The sequence below is a fragment of the Silene latifolia genome, chromosome Y (genome assembly GCF_048544455.1).
Source record: "Silene latifolia isolate original U9 population chromosome Y, ASM4854445v1, whole genome shotgun sequence".
In the NCBI taxonomy this organism is placed as follows: domain Eukaryota; kingdom Viridiplantae; phylum Streptophyta; class Magnoliopsida; order Caryophyllales; family Caryophyllaceae; genus Silene; species Silene latifolia.
In genome coordinates this window covers 75,507,894-75,528,884 of record NC_133538.1, presented here as the reverse complement: position 1 = coordinate 75,528,884, position 20,991 = coordinate 75,507,894, and the positions used below count along the sequence as shown (strand labels likewise).

General features: G+C 38.1%; 1 protein-coding gene across 1 annotated transcript; it reads right to left on the bottom strand.

The window, feature by feature from the left end:
• Positions 1 to 17,698: 17,698 nt before the first annotated feature.
• Positions 17,699 to 19,691, bottom strand: LOC141628340 (uncharacterized). The gene is made up of 3 exons (XM_074441498.1): positions 18,840 to 19,691; positions 18,353 to 18,466; positions 17,699 to 18,241 (listed from the first exon to the last, which is right to left on the bottom strand). Exons 1-3 carry the CDS (start codon positions 19,689 to 19,691, stop codon positions 17,699 to 17,701), a joined length of 1,509 nt encoding a protein of 502 aa, XP_074297599.1.
• Positions 19,692 to 20,991: the final 1,300 nt, after the last annotated feature.

The following is a 20,991-nucleotide window of genomic DNA, read 5'->3' as shown; positions in this document are numbered from 1 at the left end:
TCTACTACTGAATCCGAGTACTATGCCGCTTCGGAGGCAGCAAAGGAAGCGATATGGATGCGTCAATTCTTACAAGGACTTACGGTAGTTCCTAATTCGAATGACCCGATCACCATCTATTGTGACAATAGAGGTGCCATCTTCCAGGCTAAGGAGCCAAAGTCTAGCAACAAATCTAGACATGTACATCCTAAAGCTCACCTGATCCGTGATTACGTGGAGCAAGAGGAGATAGTGATAGACAAGATTGCGACGGATGATAACATCGCGGATCCTCTCACTAACCCATTGAATTATGATAAGCATGTAGGGCACATTAATTCCATGGGAATTAAACGCGTTCCTGAGTTGTAGTACTTGATTATGGATTTGATACATTATCTTTTTCATATATACTATTTATAACTTCATCGTTTTATTATAATATTTTGTTTTTCATGTGGATTGTACTGACAACATTGAACGCCACAAAGTGAACTGAATTACATTATATTTGTTTTGGTCTGTAATCGCCAATGTGAGCTGATAACTCCGGCTATTATATTGTGCAGTCGATTGATGGTGGGTTCAACTAGCCATAAGTCAAACGGTTGACTGATCGATCACAAATGCGAGATTATAGATACCTCGTAGGACAACTCTTTGTGACAACGTAATGGAGTCCTAAATGTTTAAAAACAATCGTTGCCAGTTCGTAGATAGGACATCCATTTTGTTCCTAGAGTCGATTCTTTTTACTATCAACTGTCTCTTGAGATTAAGGTAGTTTTTGGGTGACTTTGGTTTCTTTCTCACGGTCTGCCGTAACTGGAGGCTAAGTAGATTTTTTCTGGGTCATTTCATACTGTGCTTACATATGCAGGATTCGAGTTGAGGAAAATAGCCAACCCTTATCAGGTATAGTTATTTCTCAGGGCCACTCGAGGAGTTGTAACTGAAATGCATGGCCATGCTCGAATGTTGATTTGTTTATCAGTTAAGTTACTCTGTAGTCGGGGAAACCACTCTTGATGATGATCGCTTGTAAAATACGACCTTTGTGAATACGGATTTGCAAATTGTTTTACATTGAGTGGGAGAAATTTTAGGATATGAGAATAGGTTATCGCACATACACTTGTGAGGACAAGTGGGAGTTTGTTGGAGCTTGTGTCCTCCAGAAATTAGTGTGATAACATTTGTAAATCTCTTACAGGTTCACAAGGGTATACTTCGTATTTTAATCAGTTGATTAACGATTACCTAATAACGGTTGGCTTGCTATAGAGTTTGACGTTATTATCATACAGATGGCGGTGATCAACTGGTCCCTAAAGGTCACACCTATAGGATGTGTTTGAGAGATGTGGTTATAGAAATATAATCACATTGATGCCTTATATGACTAAACAGTTAGTCAATGTGTTGATGAGACAATTATATAATGAAGATTAAATAATATTACTTGAGACGAATTAACTGTCAATTCGTAAATTGAATATAATAAGTTATATTTAATTAAATGTATGTAATGTTAGCTTGGACGAATTAATATGTTAATTCGTAATTAAATGTAATCGGTTATATTTAATATCAAAAAGATGAATGTGTCATAGTGGTAATAGTGAGGGTACTCAAACCAAGAGGTTATGGGTTCGATCCTCACTAGATGACAATTTATATTTAACACATTTATACAGTTTTGCCATAACCGAAAATAAGGAAATTATACTCCTTATTATTTCGGTATGTGGGCCGAAAAGAAGAAGAAAGAAAACCTATTCCTCTCCTCTGGTTTTCAGGGTTTAAGAGAGGGAGTTAGGTTAATTTTTCTAACCGAATTTTTCTACTCATTCTCTTGCCTCCTCTCATCAGCAAAAACACAAAACAACCTAAATTTTACAGAAAATTTGGATCGATTCTAGCATAATCAAAGGGCATATCTCATATCGTCTTGGGTGCAACTAATAGGCGAATATCAATTTTGATATTGTTCTTAGGCCGTTTTTGCTAGGACCGAAGGTTATTTCTAAATCCTATATTCTTTTGTTTATGTAATTTTATTTTATGACTAGTGATCATCTTCATAAAATTCGTTATAATCCTTAATAATAGGGGAAGTATGCAGACTATTTCCCACAACAATAAGCCCACAAAAAAAAGGTTATTTGATGAGAATAATCAAAATAGTATTACTAGTCTTCTCATCCACCGTTAATCAATGGAAAGGGTTCCTTAACTTACGTTCAATACAAGGCTGAAGAAATTGACCCTAGTTTAGCTAAAAAAAGCTAACATGAATGCCATCACTGCAATACTAAAGCCTAAAACATGAATGCCAAAACACAAAATTAAGACAAAATACCTCAGGCTTGGAGTCTAAAATGGAAGAAAGTAAATAGTGAGCACACATTGTTATTGAATTCAATTTGTGTTCTCCACTACCAAATCAAAACCCATATCAAACACCAAATTATTCACATTACCACTAAAGATTCAAAAGCATAGCAAGAAAGTAAATCCCGTTTAGAGGAAAATGCCGAATCAACACAACATTGACTATACCCTCACAAAAAATAATTGCTAACTCTGTATGAAATAAGACTTGGCTTCAGATCAGAGGAAAAGGCATGAAACTGGGGCGAAAAGGCTAACTCTGTATGAAATAATAAGACTACTGGGAATAAGCAATTAGGGCTGGTGTAGTAGAAGAAAAATGACTCACAAGTCAGATTAAAATAAGTTAAAATATAGTTGGGATTAATTTGAGCATACGAGTAATTGTTTAGATTATTCTCACCAAATAACCCAAAAAAATAAACATAGATTATATAATTTAGGAGATAATAGTACTATTAGTTGAAGGAGTACCTTTATAATTTTCCATTCAAGCTGTTTTTGTGGGTGACACCCGAATAGTGGATCCATAGAGTTTAGCTTCGTAATTGCCCTGTGTTAAATATATGTTATAGACATGGCTTAATTAGGTTTATTTTAATAAAACAAATGTAAATCTATGAAATAATTGCAATTTCTTAAATCATATACACTCTTGATGTGAGCTTACAAACTAATTGTCATCTTCATAGGGAGACTCATACTCATCTATTTCAGGAATGTAACTTCACTCAGAGGTTAGTCCAGTCTGTCTTGGATGGGTTATGTTCTCCTCTTGGACATCAAGATTGGATTCAGAACATAGCTAGGAGGAGATGGAGCAGGTTGAGGAAGGCTGTTACTAATGCTGCCATTCTAGCCTGTTGGTTTGTGACATGGATGCAGAGAAATGAGGCACGCCTGAATGGTAGAGTAGCCAGGCCTGAATACTTGGCTGCTCACATCAAGAGTGTCTTAAGTAGTCGTGTTAGTAATTGTAAGCCAAGTTTGGTCTCTCCCAGGGACGAAATTTGGTTGAATAGGGTGCACTTAATGTAATATTAGCATCTAACAAATTGTACGAGTTGGAAAATGGACTATGTGTATCTTGCTTTGATATTAATGGAAAGCTTACATTTTAGCAAAAAAAACTAATTGTATCCTTCAAAAATTTACGAGGCTCTAGAGTTCCAGCTGGATCACACCAATATACTACACTATCCTTTGGATTAATGGCACCCAACATCCAATGATTACTACCATTTATAAAATAAAACAATCAGCATCGCGTATTAATAAGTAGCACTGAATAATATAATTAATAGTAGTATGAAAAAAGGTACATACCCTTCAAAATATGGAGCAAAAACAAGCTTTCGACTCCATTCACAACCCGTACATGTCATAGCCTTAACAATATAGTATGACCGATTATCTTCATTTTCAAAACTAGCAACCTTGGACAATAATGTGGGGCACAAGAATCTATATGAATTTGTACATTGCATACTCTCTAGCAACTCAGTTAAATACCTACCACAAAAAAAATGATAATTGATCGTCTCAGCATATGTTAATGACTCATATGGTTTAAAAATGCAGTATAGAAGTAATATACAAGAAAAATAGCTTGATAAGAAAAAATGCAGTTTAGAAGTAATATACAAGAAAAATGCAGTATAGGGTCTTTAAGCAAAGTTCTTGTGCATTTCCTTTAACATTAACTTTGTGATGTTTACCAACGTATTAAGAGTCAGGCATGGATACATGAGGGAGAATGTAAGAGCCAGTGTAGCATAGCAACTTCAAACTGTTTTGGATATCGATCTCAATGCTCATGTAGTTATTCCAGTCCTTGACTATACACATTTTTGGCACAACGCATCTACAGGTCAGCGGCTGCATTGATGCGCTGGAGAAACTTAAGAGTTTGGTTGTGTCCACCTAGTTAATGTTTAGTTTATGCGCATAGCCACTTTGGTGAAAAAATGCTAGCTTTACATTTAACATCCTGCTTTCAGTAGAGTGATTGTGCTGTGAATAGAGGAGAATAAATTTGGCTGGACTCATAGCTAAGCATGCAAAACAAAATTAAGAAAATTGTATAAAACATTTCGAAGATTTAAAATAAAACTCATGAACAAAGCAATGTGAGAGGCACTTATCTCTTCTTCGTCACACTATTGAATAAGGTCTTCATAGCTAAGTATGCATTTCTGTTCGTGGTGTAGTACATGCTCTTTTATATCCACGGTGATCATCGTTGTACTTGTCTTTAACACACGAGTCTCGATTATTAACTTCTTCAACGACATGGTTCTCCACTTTTCCCTGAACTGAAGACTAACTTCTACGCCAAGAAAACTTGCTGATTTTGAGTCTAAAGTCTTAGGGTTTGTTTATCTACAATTGGTTGATTCCCGTGTCATATCTTCTCGTATATTTTTCTGCACGGTTATCAAAAGCAATTAATTCGAAACATTGTATAGTGGCTGATATCAATACCAACATCCTTATCAAGAAGGATGAAAAGAAAAATAAATAGACTATGAATGCATGTCTCTCAATTAGCCGTCAACAAATGAAATTACCTCATTAGGACTATGAATATTATTTTGTGGCCATTGAACAAATGAGCCCTTAGTATCATTCAATATCTTCAATTCGCCAACAGGCACCGGCAACAAAATATTTTCGGATCCACCGTAGACTTTCTTGATTGTGAGTTTTTTAAAACCATTACTTAGGAAGGCGCCGTGAACGGAAACAAACTCCCCATTACGTGACATGTACACCAACCCTGAAGCCACTATCGGTTTCCCCGACAATGATAATATACAATTTTTCCAAGCCTACACAATTCAAATAATCATAATTTCAAAGTATGTCATCTATATCAAATGTGTCGTAAGAATATTAAAAAACCAGTACGAACAAGGACTTTTCAAAAAAACCTGCATTTAAAAAACCGACCAGCTTACCTAAAAGTAATGATATAAAAATCTAACCATCATACCATCAAACTGCTATTTGTTATATATATAAGTAGCAAATGTCATTTAGACAATAAAGTGTGATTCCTCAGAGTAGAAACCACGATAAAACAGTTGAATTGCTGGAAAAGTTCTAGGTTATTGAGCCATATTGAAGCTAGGAACAATAGGTGCAGTATATAAACATATCATTACTATATAGTATTATCTGTAAAGAATTTATGTGCTCCTATTTATGTGCTCCTACAAGTAGATAGATAAATATGATATAGTGGGAGAGATTATAATTTGACTACCTCTAGTGGTGAGATAGGAATTTTTGGAATGGTGGCTACTAAGTACGGAAAACCTCATTAGAGAGCGGCTCCTCAGTAGATGGCTGAACTGATTTCTCCTTATGAGGTGGCTCATCATCGAGCGACTCCTCTCCAGACTCATCTCCATAAGATGGCTCCTCTCTAGCTGGTGATTGAGCCACCTCCATAGATGCACCATTTCCTTGTGTACTCTTAGTTATCGCGTCCATGAAACGAGCTAATACTTCTTCACTTGGTCGCTCACCCGTTTCCAAAACTTCAACATCATCAATTGAGTTTCTTTCAGTTGCTCTTCCAAAGTACTTATCTACTCGAGAAAAAAATTGAATAAGAAATCAACTTCTTATTGAACACTTCTCCAACTCTTGACTTAAGCCAATGTTTAGTAATTGCCAACGTTTAGTAATATTTACCTTCTCCTTCAACTGTGTTGGAGATCGGTGATACCCGTCGTTGTGAGTACCAAAGATAAAATTTATAATTCCTATTAGGACTAACCTAGGCTAGTGGTAACAGGATCGAACCACAAGGAGGCAGTTGTAAATTTTAGTTGATTTATGTTCAGTCTGAGGTAACTATTGTGGGGGTTGAATTGAATTGGTCTACAGCTAAAAGTGAACAAAGATAATAAACTAAATAAACGAATTAAACAGATAAAAGAAGGGTACTAGGATGGTCGGTTCATTATAGCTTCGGCGGCAGCAAACTAAGTCGGTCTGAATCAAACACAGGTAAGGCGGTAGATAAAGAGGTCCTCTCGGTCTACTCTTAACAAATAGCATCTTTCGATCTCGCTATAGGTCCCTAATATCACTAATACTAACTTTCGTCCTGAAAAGTGACTAACGGTCTAAACTATACCTATCTTTCGATCTTAGCACAGTTTAGTCGATTAAATTGATGGTCAAATAACTTTCCCTATCTTTCGATCTAATGGGTCGGTCACAAAATAGGTATCTAACTGGTCGCATGCATTCGATTCGTTAAATACAAGATTAAATTCAATTAAAACGAAGGAAAACCCTACGGGGTCAGTCGATCGACATACAATGTCAGTCGATCGACCAACACGCGAGACAGCCGTGTAAAATCTATTGCCGCCTATGCCATAAATCGCCTACATCCTAGCACTAAAGAATTAGCTACTCATGATGAAAGTGATAACAACAATAAAACTAATAACGATTACTGAATTCATGCTTAAAGTAAATAACAAACAGCGATAATACGATAATTGGCTTTCGGGATACTAACTAGCAAATCTATACTAATGATGAAAGTAAAACAATAAACTGAAATTAGGGTAGAAGGAATACCGAGATTTCAGAGGAAAGATTAAGAACAAGAACAGAATTCCACTGATAAAACGATGTTCCAAACCCTAATTACTCGAATGAATAAAACTGAAAGTTACTGTATGAAACTTAGATAAAAACTTGGATGATAAACTGAATGTTTTATGTTACGTTATATAGCAAATAACGTAACATCTTATTTCCTAAACCTAGCATCATGGGCTTGCGCTTTCTCGGTCTTCTAAATCTAAATGCTGGAATAGCAATCGGTCGATCGATCGATAAGGTGGTCGATCGATCGCTCCTCAAAGAAACAAGAGCTTCAAAACCGAACATTGGTCGATCGACTGAGGGAGATGGTCGATCGACTAATGGAGCTGCTACTTGACTTCTTGAAACTCGTGGACTTGTCTTTTGGGCCTTGGATTGCGCACCAAGCTCGTTCCTTAAGTGATTCCTTTACGTCATTTACAATGCAGTTTACTCGGGGACGGATTTGGCTTGATTTCCCGTTGAATTCTTCACATTTCTGCAATAATGTACAAAATACGGAAGTAGACGGAAATAGGGAGAAATGTAGCATAAACTACAAGAATGAGCTCTGAAATGCGTGTAAAATGGGATGTAAAACATCATATAAATAACACGCATCAAACTTCCCCAAACCAAACCCTTGCTTGTCCCCAAGCAAGAACTAGACTCGATCTAATGACCTAATGGAACGAGTTCAATCTCAGAGCGAAATGCAGACTGTTAAGCCTAAACCAATTTAATACACAACCAACAATCAACTAGTAACGTGAATCATGCAAACGAGTTATGAGGTCGTTAGAGACTGCTGAACCGTCAGCCGTAAAGACTTATCAAATTGGACTCTCGCGGGTCGCTCAAATCACACATAAGCACAGGTGAATATATAGAGGATAGAGAATTTATTTTTGTAAAGACTCTCACCTAACTGCGACCTATAAGAACATGCCTGCAATATAATATGAAAACAATCTCTATGACCGTACATATGCATTCCAACCAACAAATGACCATGACACATGCCGAGGTATGAATATGGAAATGTGAGATATGGGTAAGAAGAGGCAAAACGTTTTATGGTAAATTGGAGGTACAGGTGATCAAGCTAGTACCAAAACGGAACCAAATGGCAACATCCAACTTCTTGCTCATAATCAAACGAAACAGTGCTATGGCAAGCACAAAACTCACAATCTCCAAACTATCAAATCAATAAACTCCCCATAGGATATCAATGAAACATGGGAGCAAAAATCGCCAAAAGATAAGGATTAAATTATGCGAATTGACTTCTTCCTCGAATCTCAGTCGATCGACCATATTTGGCAGTCGACCGACTGCTTAAACAGTACAGAACCTCTTTTTTCATTTCTTTTTCGAATCATTTTTTTTTCATTTTTTCTTTCTTTTTCTTTTGTTTCTTTCTTTCCTTTTTTCATTTTCCAATCATCATCTCAACAGAGCAAATGCCACCAAAAATGAGTAACAATCCCAAGAACACAGACTACTAGCTTGACAAAGGACAGGCCAAATGTAGGATGTAGTAAATGGGACAAAAAGGGGTATTTTTGGCAGTGTGAAGCTTATGGGTGTAATGGGAAAAGGAAACCTCTACCACATGTGTCAACAAACCACAGACCGAATGCATACAGGTATTAAGTAGATCAAATTCATATTTATGCAAATTAAGGAAACATGTCTCATAAGGAGTACTACTCACATTCCTAAATAAACCGGTCATGAATGACACCAATTATGGGATCTAAATCTCAGATAGTATAAGTAGTTTGCCAATTATTAAAGTCAAGTCTCAAGTTCAGCAAATAATTTAACGAAAACTCGTAGATATGCATTTACGATTCTACTAATAACATGTTAATCTAGCAAGGCTCAGGCAAAACAGGTGCAAATGCAAAATCATCATAGAAATACTACCGTTCCGACTCGACCTATATGCTAAAATAAACGTGCATTTTATGGAATTTTTTTGAAATTTTTCAATTTTTTTTGAATTTTTCTGTATATATAAGAGAAATGAAATAAACAATGCAAAACAAAATTGAACGTGAATGCAAGCAAATGATATGCGACGCAAAACCCTTCCCCAAACCAAATCGCACAATGTCCCCATTGTGCAAAATCATGTAATGAAGGAAAGATAAATGGGAATTTGCGAGAAAATAAACAAGCAAGACACAAAGGAAAGATATGGAACTCACAAGACTTTAAGCGCAGCAAAGGAAACCTCCCCAAACCAGCGTGAGCTAGGAGGTTTCAGTAGCTAGCAGTGCTACAAATAAGAGTGCCTGAAAGACAGAAAATACCACGCATAAGACTGAGAAAACAATTTTTTTGAAACGGTAAAATTGTGCACAAATGAGAAAATAGAAGAGATAAATAATTTGACGGAAAATAAAGTGGAGTAGAAAACTCCCTTAAGTCCGCAAATCGACCAAACACAGCAGGGGAGAGGTCGTGAACAGTGCACAAAGAAGGTGTCTACGGTCGATCGACCTATAGGGGCGATCGATCGACTAGATGAACAGAAATGAAGCTCCTGGAAAGCGCAACTCAGTCGATCGACCATGATGGCCAGTCGATCGACTGAAAGTACTGCTGTACTCCTTATTTCTTCGTTTTTGCTCAATGATTTGAGCTAAGAAGCTCTAAACACCTGCAAGTGCACAATAATACGCGCCCAAAATTTCGCAAAACCTAGAAAAAAGTCTAAAGTACTTGAAAATCCTAAGCAATTAAAATAAAAGCGAAGTTTTCGCGCACACAAAAAACAATAAAAATGTCTTAACAAAGCAAATAAAATGAAGTTTATAACGAGATCGATCAACTAATAGTTGATCAAGAAGGACCACGGTATGGCCCACTTCGTCGGCTTCTGGCTACTGGAGGTAGCCTCAATGGTGCTCATCTTGTCAGTTGCACCCTTCTTTAGCTTCGACAGTCGGAGGGCTCACCTTGGTTGGCTCATCTTCTACTTCCTCATCAGTCCCATAGCTTAGGCATCCAAGGCCTCCTCTTTGAATGATCGGCTTCTTTACAGCTGGCACAACTTGTAGCACTTCCTTCCCCAAACCAGCTCCTGCATTATCTAAAACAACAGATTCTACCTCCTTCTTGCTCCCAATCTGGGGCGGAGGGGTTAACACAGCAGAGTGATAGGGACAGCAATTCGGGAAGCACAAAGTACGATTTCTTTTCGTAGACCGTATTACAAGTAACAGGCCACATGGGATCCTTCTTTTTAGCAGGTTGGGCAAAAATGATAGAATGTTTCCCAACTTTGAAGGTCAAAGTTCCAGAGCCTACGTCAATAACTTCACCAGCAGTGTGCAGAAACAACCTACCTAGGATGATAGGTATATGGGCGTCCTCAGGCATGTCAAGGACAACAAAGTCAACAGGGAAGAAAAACTTCCCTATTTGGACGGGTATGTCCTCTAGGACTCCTATAGGCTCGACCGCAGATCGGTCAGCCATCTGAACTGTCATGTCTGTGATAGCAAATCGGGTCAACTTAAGCCTCCTAGCTAAACTCAAGGGCATGACGCTTATACTAGCCCCTAGGTCACACAATGCCTTCTCAATTGAGAAGATACCTATTTTGCAAGGAACAGAAAAGCTACCCGGGTCCTCTAACTTATGGGGCGCAGTGTGAGACAGATAGGAGCAAGACTCCTTGGTGAGTGCGACAGTGTGCACTGTCTCAAGTGACCGCTTTTTGGACAACAGTTGTTTCATAAATTTAGTATAAGCGGGCACTTGGTTAACTAACTCAAGGAAGGGGACTTGTACATTCAGACTACGGATAACTTTCTCAAACTTACTGAAAGATACCTGTTCCTTCGTCGGCACGAGTCTCTCCGGATATGGGGCTGTGAGGAGTACCTTAGCCCTCTCCTCCAATTCACGCGCGCCGGCGTCCTTGGACTTAGGCTGAAAGTACGTCACCTTCTCTTTGTTGAAGCTAGACCCCTCCTCGGATCGTCTCAAATGAGAACCATTAACCGTCATTGGGTCGAACTTCGGGACCGGATCGACCCATCAAGCACTCGGGTCTTGTCCTAAAATCTTGGGACCGTGGTACCCCGAAACAAGTGGTCTCGTAGGTTATTTGGCATTAAAGGACGAAATTCTTCAAGATCGCAGCCGATCTCGCCGATCGACCACTCTCCTCGCCGATTGATCGAGATGTACAGATTCGTAAGCTCCTGTAACCCGTGCTTCAGTCGATCGACTAGGTATATCAGTCGATCGACTGAAATACCTGGCAGACGTCTTTTCCTTTGATTTGTTCGTTGAAGCTTTCTCTTGAATTGTTTCCGGCTCATCTTTTTCAACAGCGTCCTCGACCATGGCAGGACCATCAAGGGTGGACCCGCTCCTCAAAGTGATGGCATTTAGGGTCTCCTTTTGTTCCGGTTGAGTAGGTAAGTGTCCGGGAGCTCGAGTGTTACTTTTGCTAGCCAGTTGAGCAATTTGGCTCTCTAGTAACTTCATCCCGGCCTCTCTTGCTTGGGACTCCTTTAGCAACAGGTTCTTAAGCTCAGAAAATTCAGAAGTGCGATTGTTTCTTTGTGGCACATAAGGAGGTTTCGATATTGTTGTTGCTTTTGATGAGGGGGTATATAGGGTTGTTCTTTGCGGCGGAGCTTGAGTTGGGTTAAGGACATTTTGGCTCCTCCAACTCAAGTTTGGATGGGTGTTCGGCTCATAGTAGGTGTTGGTCTGCCTATAGTGTTGAAAGGCAGCACAAGATTCAAAGGGACTAGGGCAGTTCTTCGAGACATGGCCCTCACCTCCACACCTTTCACAGACGAAGGGACCGTCTGACACAGCATTGACTTGGTACATTCCACCTTTGGAAGCTATTCCTAGCTCATGCTGGTCAAATCTCGCGGTAAGAGCCTTAAGCGCAGCGACAGAGGAAGATTCAGCAGCTCTCCTCTGGTTCCCTCTCGAATTCCCATACTCGGCCTTGTGGGTAGCTAGATCGTCAATGATCTTCCACCCCTTGGTTGCTCCCAAATTTTCAAAGAAATCTCCCGTTGGTCGCAAAGATCCAAAATGGCCCTCGATCGTCGTACAACCCATTGTAGAAATGATTGCACAAACTCCATTTTTCGAACCCATGGTGCGGTATGGTTCGCACCAACTTCTTAAATCGGACCCATGCTTCGTGGAAATTCTCATCTGGCCCTTGTTTAAACCCCGTGATTTGAGCTCTAATAGCGATCGTCCTTGAAGCAGAGAAGTACTTCTTGTAGAACGCCAATGCCAATGTATTCCAATCAGTGATCCCTTGAACGGCTCGGTCCAGATCTCTATACCACTCCCTTGCAAAGATCGCGAAGGGAGAAGATGAACATAGTCTCCTTGATCCGGTCTTGGGTCACGCCACCTGGTGGGGGTATGGGAACAAGATGAGTCAATAAAGGTCTCCATATGCTTAGCCGCATCTTCATTTGCAGCTCCCCCAAACTGGTTTCTCTCAACCATAGTGATGTAGGCAGGCTTTGGTTCGAACTTCCCGGCATCGGTGGTAGCTCGAACCCTTTATATAAGTTATCTATTTGTCGGCTCAGAATAACTAGCTATACTTGCTTCCTCGGCCATGACAGGAATTTCCGGAGAAGTGTCTCGGTGTGAAGAAGTGGAAACGGGCGAAGATGGTGGATTATCTTCGAACAGTTCGTTCTCGTGATAGCTTGATGAGTACTCAGCTCTTCCTCTTTCTGTAGTATCCTTTGTGTTCGTCTCAACTCGCGGAAGGATCTTTCAAGCTCAGGGTTCAACGGTACTAATTCTCCACCCTGTGACCTGCGCATAAGAAGAAACTACAAAAAGAATATAAGAAAAGTTTAAGGAACGGATGTCCCTTAATCTAAGAAAGACTAAAAATAAAAACAACTAAAATTAGGACTATTGCCTCCCCGGCAACGGCGCCAAAATTTGATACCCGTCGTTGTGAGTACCAAAGATAAAATTTGTAATTCCTATTAGGACTAACCTAGGCTAGTGGTAACAGGGTCGAACAACAAGGAGGCAGTTGTAAATTTTAGTTGATTTATGTTTAGTCTGAGGTAACTATTGTGGGGGTTGAATTGAATTGGTCTACAGCTAAAAGTGAACAAAGATAATAAACTAAATAAACGAATTAAACAGATAAAAGAAGGGTACTAGGATGGTCGGTTCATTATAGCTTCCGGCAAAGAAACTAAGTCGGTCTGAATCAAACACAGGTAAGGCGGGAGATAAAGAGGTCCTCTCGGTCTACTCTTAACAAATAGCATCTTTTGATCTCGCTATAGGTCCCTAATATTACTAATACTAACTTTCGTCCTGAAAAGTGACTAACGGTCTAAACTATACCTATCTTTCGATCTTAGCACAGTTTAGTCGATTTAATTGATGGTCAAATAACTTTCCCTATCTTTCGATCTAATGGGTCGGTCACAAAATAGGTATCTAACTGGTCGCATGCATTCGATTCGTTAAATACAAGATTAAATTCAATTAAAACGAAGGAAAACCCTACGGGGTCAGTCGATCGACATACAATGTCAGTCGATCGACCAACATGCGAGACAGCCGTGTAAAATCTATTGCCGCTTATGCCATAAATCGCCTACATCCTAGCACTAAAGAATTAGCTACTCATGATGAAAGTGATAACAACAATAAAACTAATAACGATTACTGACTTCATGCTTAAAGTAAATAACAAACAGCGATAATACGATAATTGGCTTTCGGGATACTAACTAGCAAATCTATACTAATGATGAAAGTAAAACAATAAACTGAAATTAGGGCAGAAGGAATACCGAGATTTCAGAGGAAAGATTAAGAACAAGAACAGAATTCCAATGATAAAACGATGTTCCAAACCCTAATTACTCGAATGAATAAAACTGAAAGTTACTGTATGAAACATAGATAAAAACTTGGATGATAAACTGAATGTTTTATGTTACGTTATATAGCAAATAACGTAACATCTTATTTCCTAAACCTAGCATCATGGGCTTGCGCTTTCTCGGTCTTCTAATTCTCGTCTGGAATAGCAATGTCGATCGATCGATAAGGTGGTCGATCGATCGCTGCTCCTCAAAGCAAACAAGAGTTTGAAACCGAACATTGGTCAATCGACTGATGGAGATGGTCGATCGACTAATGGAGCTGCTACTTGACTTCTTGAAACTCGTGGAATTGTCTTTTGGGCCTTGGATTGCGCACCAAGCTCGTTCCTTAAGTGATTCCTTTACGTCATTTGCAATGCAGTTTACTCGGGGACGGATTTGGCTTGATTTCCCGTTGAATTCTTCACATTTCTGCAATAATGTACAAAATACGGAAGTAGACGGAAATAGGGAGAAATGTAGCATAAACTACAAGAAAGAGCTCTGAAATGCGTGTAAAATGGGATGTAAAACATCATATAAATAACACGCATCATTCGGTTTTTGGGAGCTTTCCCAAAATATTCTTTTATGCCTATGGCATTAGGAACTCTTCGAACACGACCAGGATGTTTAGCCTTGCCAAGCGCCTTAGCGAGTATATCTTCTCGTCCCTTTGGAACAAATACACCTGCCTTGACGTCTTTGTTTATTGCGTCCTACACAGACTTATATAAAATCAAATAGTTATAAACAACATTATCTACACATTCATTAGTTTTAACGTACAGTTCAAATGTGATATTAACTTACAATTTTTTTTCCCACTTCCGTAACATAATCGGTCATATCTCCATTCTCGGACTTGTGAGCCCTTAGCCAAATTAAATAACGATCAACTTTCTCCAATGGGCATCCCTTCACGGCAAAGTCTACTTTCTAAAAAAAGCATTTAAGTTAGCTAAATATCAAACAGTTGTGAATAAACAATAAAAAGATAACTTACAACTTTCTTCTCAATTCCTCGATATCCTCCTCGAGAACCATGGTATTGTGCTTGCCTTTGAGCCACATTCTTCTTGTTTTTCTCACTAATGGTCTGTTTTCATCCCAAAATATCGTTTTATATTGTATAACCATCAATTTGCAGCCAAAAAAAAGTAACTTGCTTACATCAAAAAAATATGACAGCATGGAAAATTAATTAATCATGCATCAGCCAGTACTTGTACTTCCTGAACTTAATCAAATCTCACATATCAGCTAGTTTGTAAGTAGTTTAATAAACCTTTTCCAAATTCACCAAAATCAAAATAAAAAGATTGCAGTTGTCTATCATAGGAAACCAATTTCCAAATTAAAATCAATCCTCCCAAAAGGTAACTGAAGATGTTTGAAGGTTGGAAATTATCCCCTATGGCCAGCACATTAATCGTAATTGCTAAGACTTCACAGGAACACTAAAACTGGATCACATAAATAAACAAAAAATACACCTCTTAAGCATTCAAACATAAAACATCGCGGAAACCGTCTAGCAAGCACTAACTTATCCAAACTATGATCTTACACTGTCTGCTATATCTTGCCATTCTTGGCCTGAAGTTTTACATCTACTTACTCTACTCATCATTCATTTTGATGTATTGACATGCCAGTGCAGTATTTACCCTTCTATTAGTGATAAATCAGAGATTCAGATGTGTAACAGCTGACAGTTGCAGCCTTCTCCCTCTCAAGTAAGTTCGTTCTCAGAGATCCGTCTCAATATTGAAGTCTCTTTAAATTATATGCGTCATTTGTTCTACTAAGAAACTAACGCTGAAAAAAGAGAAAGAAGCCCAACTCAATGTTCGTTCTCAAACCCAACCTTCTTTAAAAATCCTCTACAATTAATTTCTCCTTAAACCTCCATGCAAGAACATTTTTATATCTAATAATATGTCCAGACAGACCATCAATATTTCTCATATGTGAACCTTCGGGGAGGCTATAACTGTCACCTAAAGTTTACTTCTAATTCTTGGATTATGGTTGGATACTCCGCAGCAACGTCGTAAGGGGTTTTAGTAGGTTTCTTGATAAGCCAACAGTCCAACACCTAAGCAAAAGGCTGCAGTTGTCTATCATAGGATTGCAGTTCTCTATCATAGAAAACCAATTTCCAATTAATATAACTAACCCATGCACTTGTTGCTGAAATCTGCATACCAAAAGCTAGCTTACTCTACCAAACATTTCAGAATAGAGGTGAACCATCAACAACCCATTACACTGGTTACAACTAAAACTTTACCTGATGAATTAAGTGACCTTTGCCCTTACATAAAAACAACATTATCAAACAAATCATGAAGCAAAATTGGTTCATTCTGACCAGATAAATTACTGCATTCTAACCAGATATTGTCTGCATTCTGGCGTGAAATTTTAATGAATCACGCCTTTTTTGTACAGGTTTTTAAATCACCCCGACATATATTACTGCATTCTGACCAGATATGCATTGCACTCTGGCATGAAATCAAGGCCAATACCACTAGTGCGACCAAAACTGAGATTAATCAAATATAAATAATGGACTGAATGTGAAATATAAATTGGTGTAGTATGGAGGCTGACTAGTGCTAGAATTACCTTAAATGCATCAGTAGTATGAGATGCCACAAACGAATTCCATTAATCAGGCGTTATCTGCTTCCACAAGGTCAGTGGTGTCCACCGGATAGCTCCCGTCTCCTCATCGTATAACCACTCATAGACTAACTTACTCTTCCACTTTCTCCATAACTCTCCCGCCTTAGCAAGACACCAATCTTCACGTCCCTTCATTATTGTGAATGGTCCCTACATGGTCAAAGTAAAATAAAAACAGATATTAATTAAACTAACCTTTTGTATATGAAAAGATAAATGATATTTAAAAGCTAAGTAATTTTTTACATACTCCGATAATATCTAACACATATTTTATTGTCACTTGATCCACATCGTCCCATTTTTCAACCGTGCAGCTAACATGTCCTTGAATAGTAATTCCAATCCAACTACTGAACTTAGCAGCCCAATCTCCAATTAGCAAATTCAGCTCACTATCCCGTTCTAACATAACTGGGTCCTCATCTCTAATAGCTTTTGATGCTAACTTAGGACCGATCGACCCCCTCTCCGAACGCTTTTCTCTCTTTGTCGTACCATCATCCGATTTGATGGAGCTATTTTTTTCTTACTTCTTTTTCTCTTTTGCGTTGTCATCGATCAACCTGCACATAAATTTTTGGAATTAGTATTATTCCTAAATCACAAAAGCCACAGCCAATCTTTAGAAACTAGACGGTTGACATAAAAGTAAACTGGCAGCAAAGGAACAAATGCAAGACTAAGTTCAGCATATAAAAAAGGAAATAAAGAAATCAGTAAGAGACGATGCCCTCAGTTGACTAGATATCCGGTGAATGATAAGGATGTGTTTAGCGTTGCTTTCTAATTTGATATATGTACTGCAAACATGTTGTCATCTGCCTTGCTAAAATGCTTCTCTTGTTAATTAAATTATTTCATTAATATATACATCTAAGCAAAAAAAAAAAAATTTACAATATGAAGTACTTAAATAAAATAATAAAATAAATCGTAAATCTAAATTTGACCATGTTTAATCAAACATCATCATCACGGGGACGTTTTTTTGAATTGGTTTCACTGTCAATCCATATCCCCTCACTATGATCATCAGGCGTGTATAAACTCGAGGGCTTAAGAATATCAACGTCTTCAAACCGTGGTAACTGCTAATCGAAGCCCTCAAATACAACATCTTCATCACAAGTATCCATTGCACGCCTACCACGTACAGATAAAACAACGGACCAATTTTTGTCCACCGGATATGTTACATAGAACACTTGTTTTGCTTGAGTTGCTAATATGAAAGGGTCTTCCTTATGACCGACTTCACCAAGATTCACCAACGTGAATCCTAATTCATCCTTGCGAACACCATTATTAATTTCAATCCACTTGCAACCAAAAATAGGAATTTCGAATTCCCAATAATTCAGCTCCCAAATCTCCTCAATAACCCCATAGTAATGCAGTTTACTCAAAATTGGATTTTTATCTTTCGAACTAGCAAAGTACATTGCTTCTGCTTCTACACAAACGCCACTATTTTGCATTGTACTCATGTCATCTTGCTTATGAGTGTAAAACGTACAACCATTAATGGCATAACCAGTATAAGAAGAGGCGGAAATATCTTGTCCATAACAAAGTCTTTTTAATCTGGAAGAGATAGCGTATGGGTATTCTTGCAAGTCTTGAATAACACGACTCTTAAACCAAACTCTAAAAGTTTTATTGTGCTCATTAGCAATCCACTTCTCGGTTTTATTTAAGTGATTATTCCTTAAGAACACCATGTGTTCTTCGATGTATGGTTATACCTCATCCTCATTGTGAAGGACGTATGTATGTGCAATATGCCACTTCTTTGTCGTCATATCTTGACAAACATGACCTCTGAGCCCTTTCCCCATCATCCACTCACTATGCCGACTCTTAGGAACCCCAAGTAATTAAGCATCAGATAAGTGAGTATAACAAAAGGAAAGTGCTTCGTCAATAATTGCACGCTCATCAATACACCCTTCGGACCGGTATCTATTAGAAGTATAAGACTTGTACACTTTCATCAATCTTTTAAACGGATATTGATACCTCAAATAAACTGGGCCAAGATATCTAATCTCTCTAACCAATTGTATAGTTAGATGAACTATGATCGTGAAAAAGGAAGGAGGAAAATACATTTCAAACTCACAAAGAGTTGAAACAATTAGTTTTTGCAAGGAGTCCAACTCTGAGGGAGCAATTACTTTATTGCATATGGCATTGAAAAAAAAAACAGAACCTACTTATAGCGAATCGAACCTTTTTAGGTAAAATAGAACGAATAGCTACAAGTAGTAATTGTTGCATCAATGCATGAGAGTCATGAGACTTTAAACCAGTAAGCTTGAGATCTCGCATTGATACGAGGTTACTTATATTCGAAGAATATCCCTCTGGCACTTTAACACCATGCAAGCACTGACAAAACTCCATCTTCTCCTTTTTTAAAAGGGTATGAGCAGCCGGAGGCAAATAAGCACGCGTTCCTTTCTCTTGCGGCGCTAGCTCAGGCCTAATTTTCATTTCCATCATATCTTTCCTAGCCACCTTATTGTCTTTTGGCTTATTTGGAACATTGAGAAGAGTGTTGATGATATTATCACATACATTCTTCTCAATATGCATAACATCTAAGCAGTGTCTTATAGATAGAACACGCCAATAAGGAAGTTGCTCAGAAAGATGACTCATCTTCTTATAACCATGAGATGCCAATTTGGAACCTTTCTTCCCATATATAATCTGAATACTTTTTACCTTTTCATATACTTCATGACCAGTTAATATCTTAGGAGGTGGACGATGCTTGGCTTTTCTATTAAACGCTTTTTGTTGCCTACGATATGAATGGTCCTCATGTAAAAACCTACGATATCCTAAGCAGGCTTGCTTTCGAGAAAATGTCAAATAACAAAAATATACATCTTCTCCACACAAAGGGCACGCCTCTTTTCCATGTACAGTATGCCCACACAGATTGCCATATGCAGGAAAGTCAGAGATAGTGCACAATAACATTGCTTTTAAATTGAATACGCTATTCTGGTAGGCATCAAAAACTTCTATCCCTTTATCCCATAATATTCTCAAATCCTCGACAAGAGGATCCATATAGACATCTATATCATTACAAGGTTCTTTAGGCCCAGAAATCAAGAAAGACAACATCAAATATTTGCATTTCATGCATAAATATGGAGGTAAGTTGTAAATAGCTAAAAGCACTGGCCAAGTACTATGTTAACTACTCAAACTTCCATAAGGATTCATCGCGTCGGTTGATAATGCAAGACGAAGATTTCTGGATTCTTTGCCAAATTTCAGATACTTAGAATCAATGAACTTCTACTCTAACCCATCAGCTGGGTGTCTCCACTTCCTATCATTAGCTTTGGCAGTTCTTTGCCATGTCAATAGTTTCGCATCTTCCTTATTCGCAAAAAGGCGTATCAACCTTGGAATGATTGGAAAATACCACAAAACTTTTGCTGGGATCCCCTCCTTCTTTTTATACCGCCACACTTTACAAACCGGACAGTGAGAGCATGTCTCATATTCTGTGCGATACAATGTACAATCATTAGGACATGCATGAATCTTTTCATATTTCATACCAATTCCTCGAAGTATCTTCTATGCCTCATAGGTGCGATTAGGATGAACATTATCTTTCGGAAGCATGTCTTTCAACAATTCTAGGAGGTCATTAAAACTCTTGTCGCTCCACCCATTTTTAGCATTCAAATTATAAAACTTAACAACTGAGGCCAATTTAGTGTATTTCTTGCTGCTCTTATACAATGGCTTCTCAGAATCTTTTAACTTCTCTAATACAACACTTATGTCATCCTAATTATTTTCATCAACGTCTACATCATCATCATTTATAATATCTTCATCAATATTTATAGACGAGTTCTCTTCTTCCTCATTCTCTCCAGAAAAATCTCCCCATATATTTTCAGAGTTATCATCAGATTCATCAACCGAATCATAATTCATATCCATTCCCAAACCCGAATCTTCTTCTGGCGCATCAGAATCCTTTTCAATTAGATTAAAATATGTTTCTTTTTCCATCTCACTAAATTGGATATTTATATCTTCTCTCATTCCCCTTTTAATTGTTCTAGATTCTCCGTGAAAAGTCCAGCGCCTATATTTTGGATTAAATTTTCTCTTATGTAAATGAATTTGTACATCTGAAAGGCTCATATGCGTCATATTAAGACACATATCACAAGGGCACGCCATACTAGATGTGTTTGTCACATTCTCTCTAACAAAGGCATAAAATTCAGCTAACCCGGCATCATATTCTGGGTCACCTTTTTTTGCATCAGACATCCAAGTACGAGCCATATTTATCTATATAGTTACATAGATAAGTCGGATGAAAAGTTAGAAGACT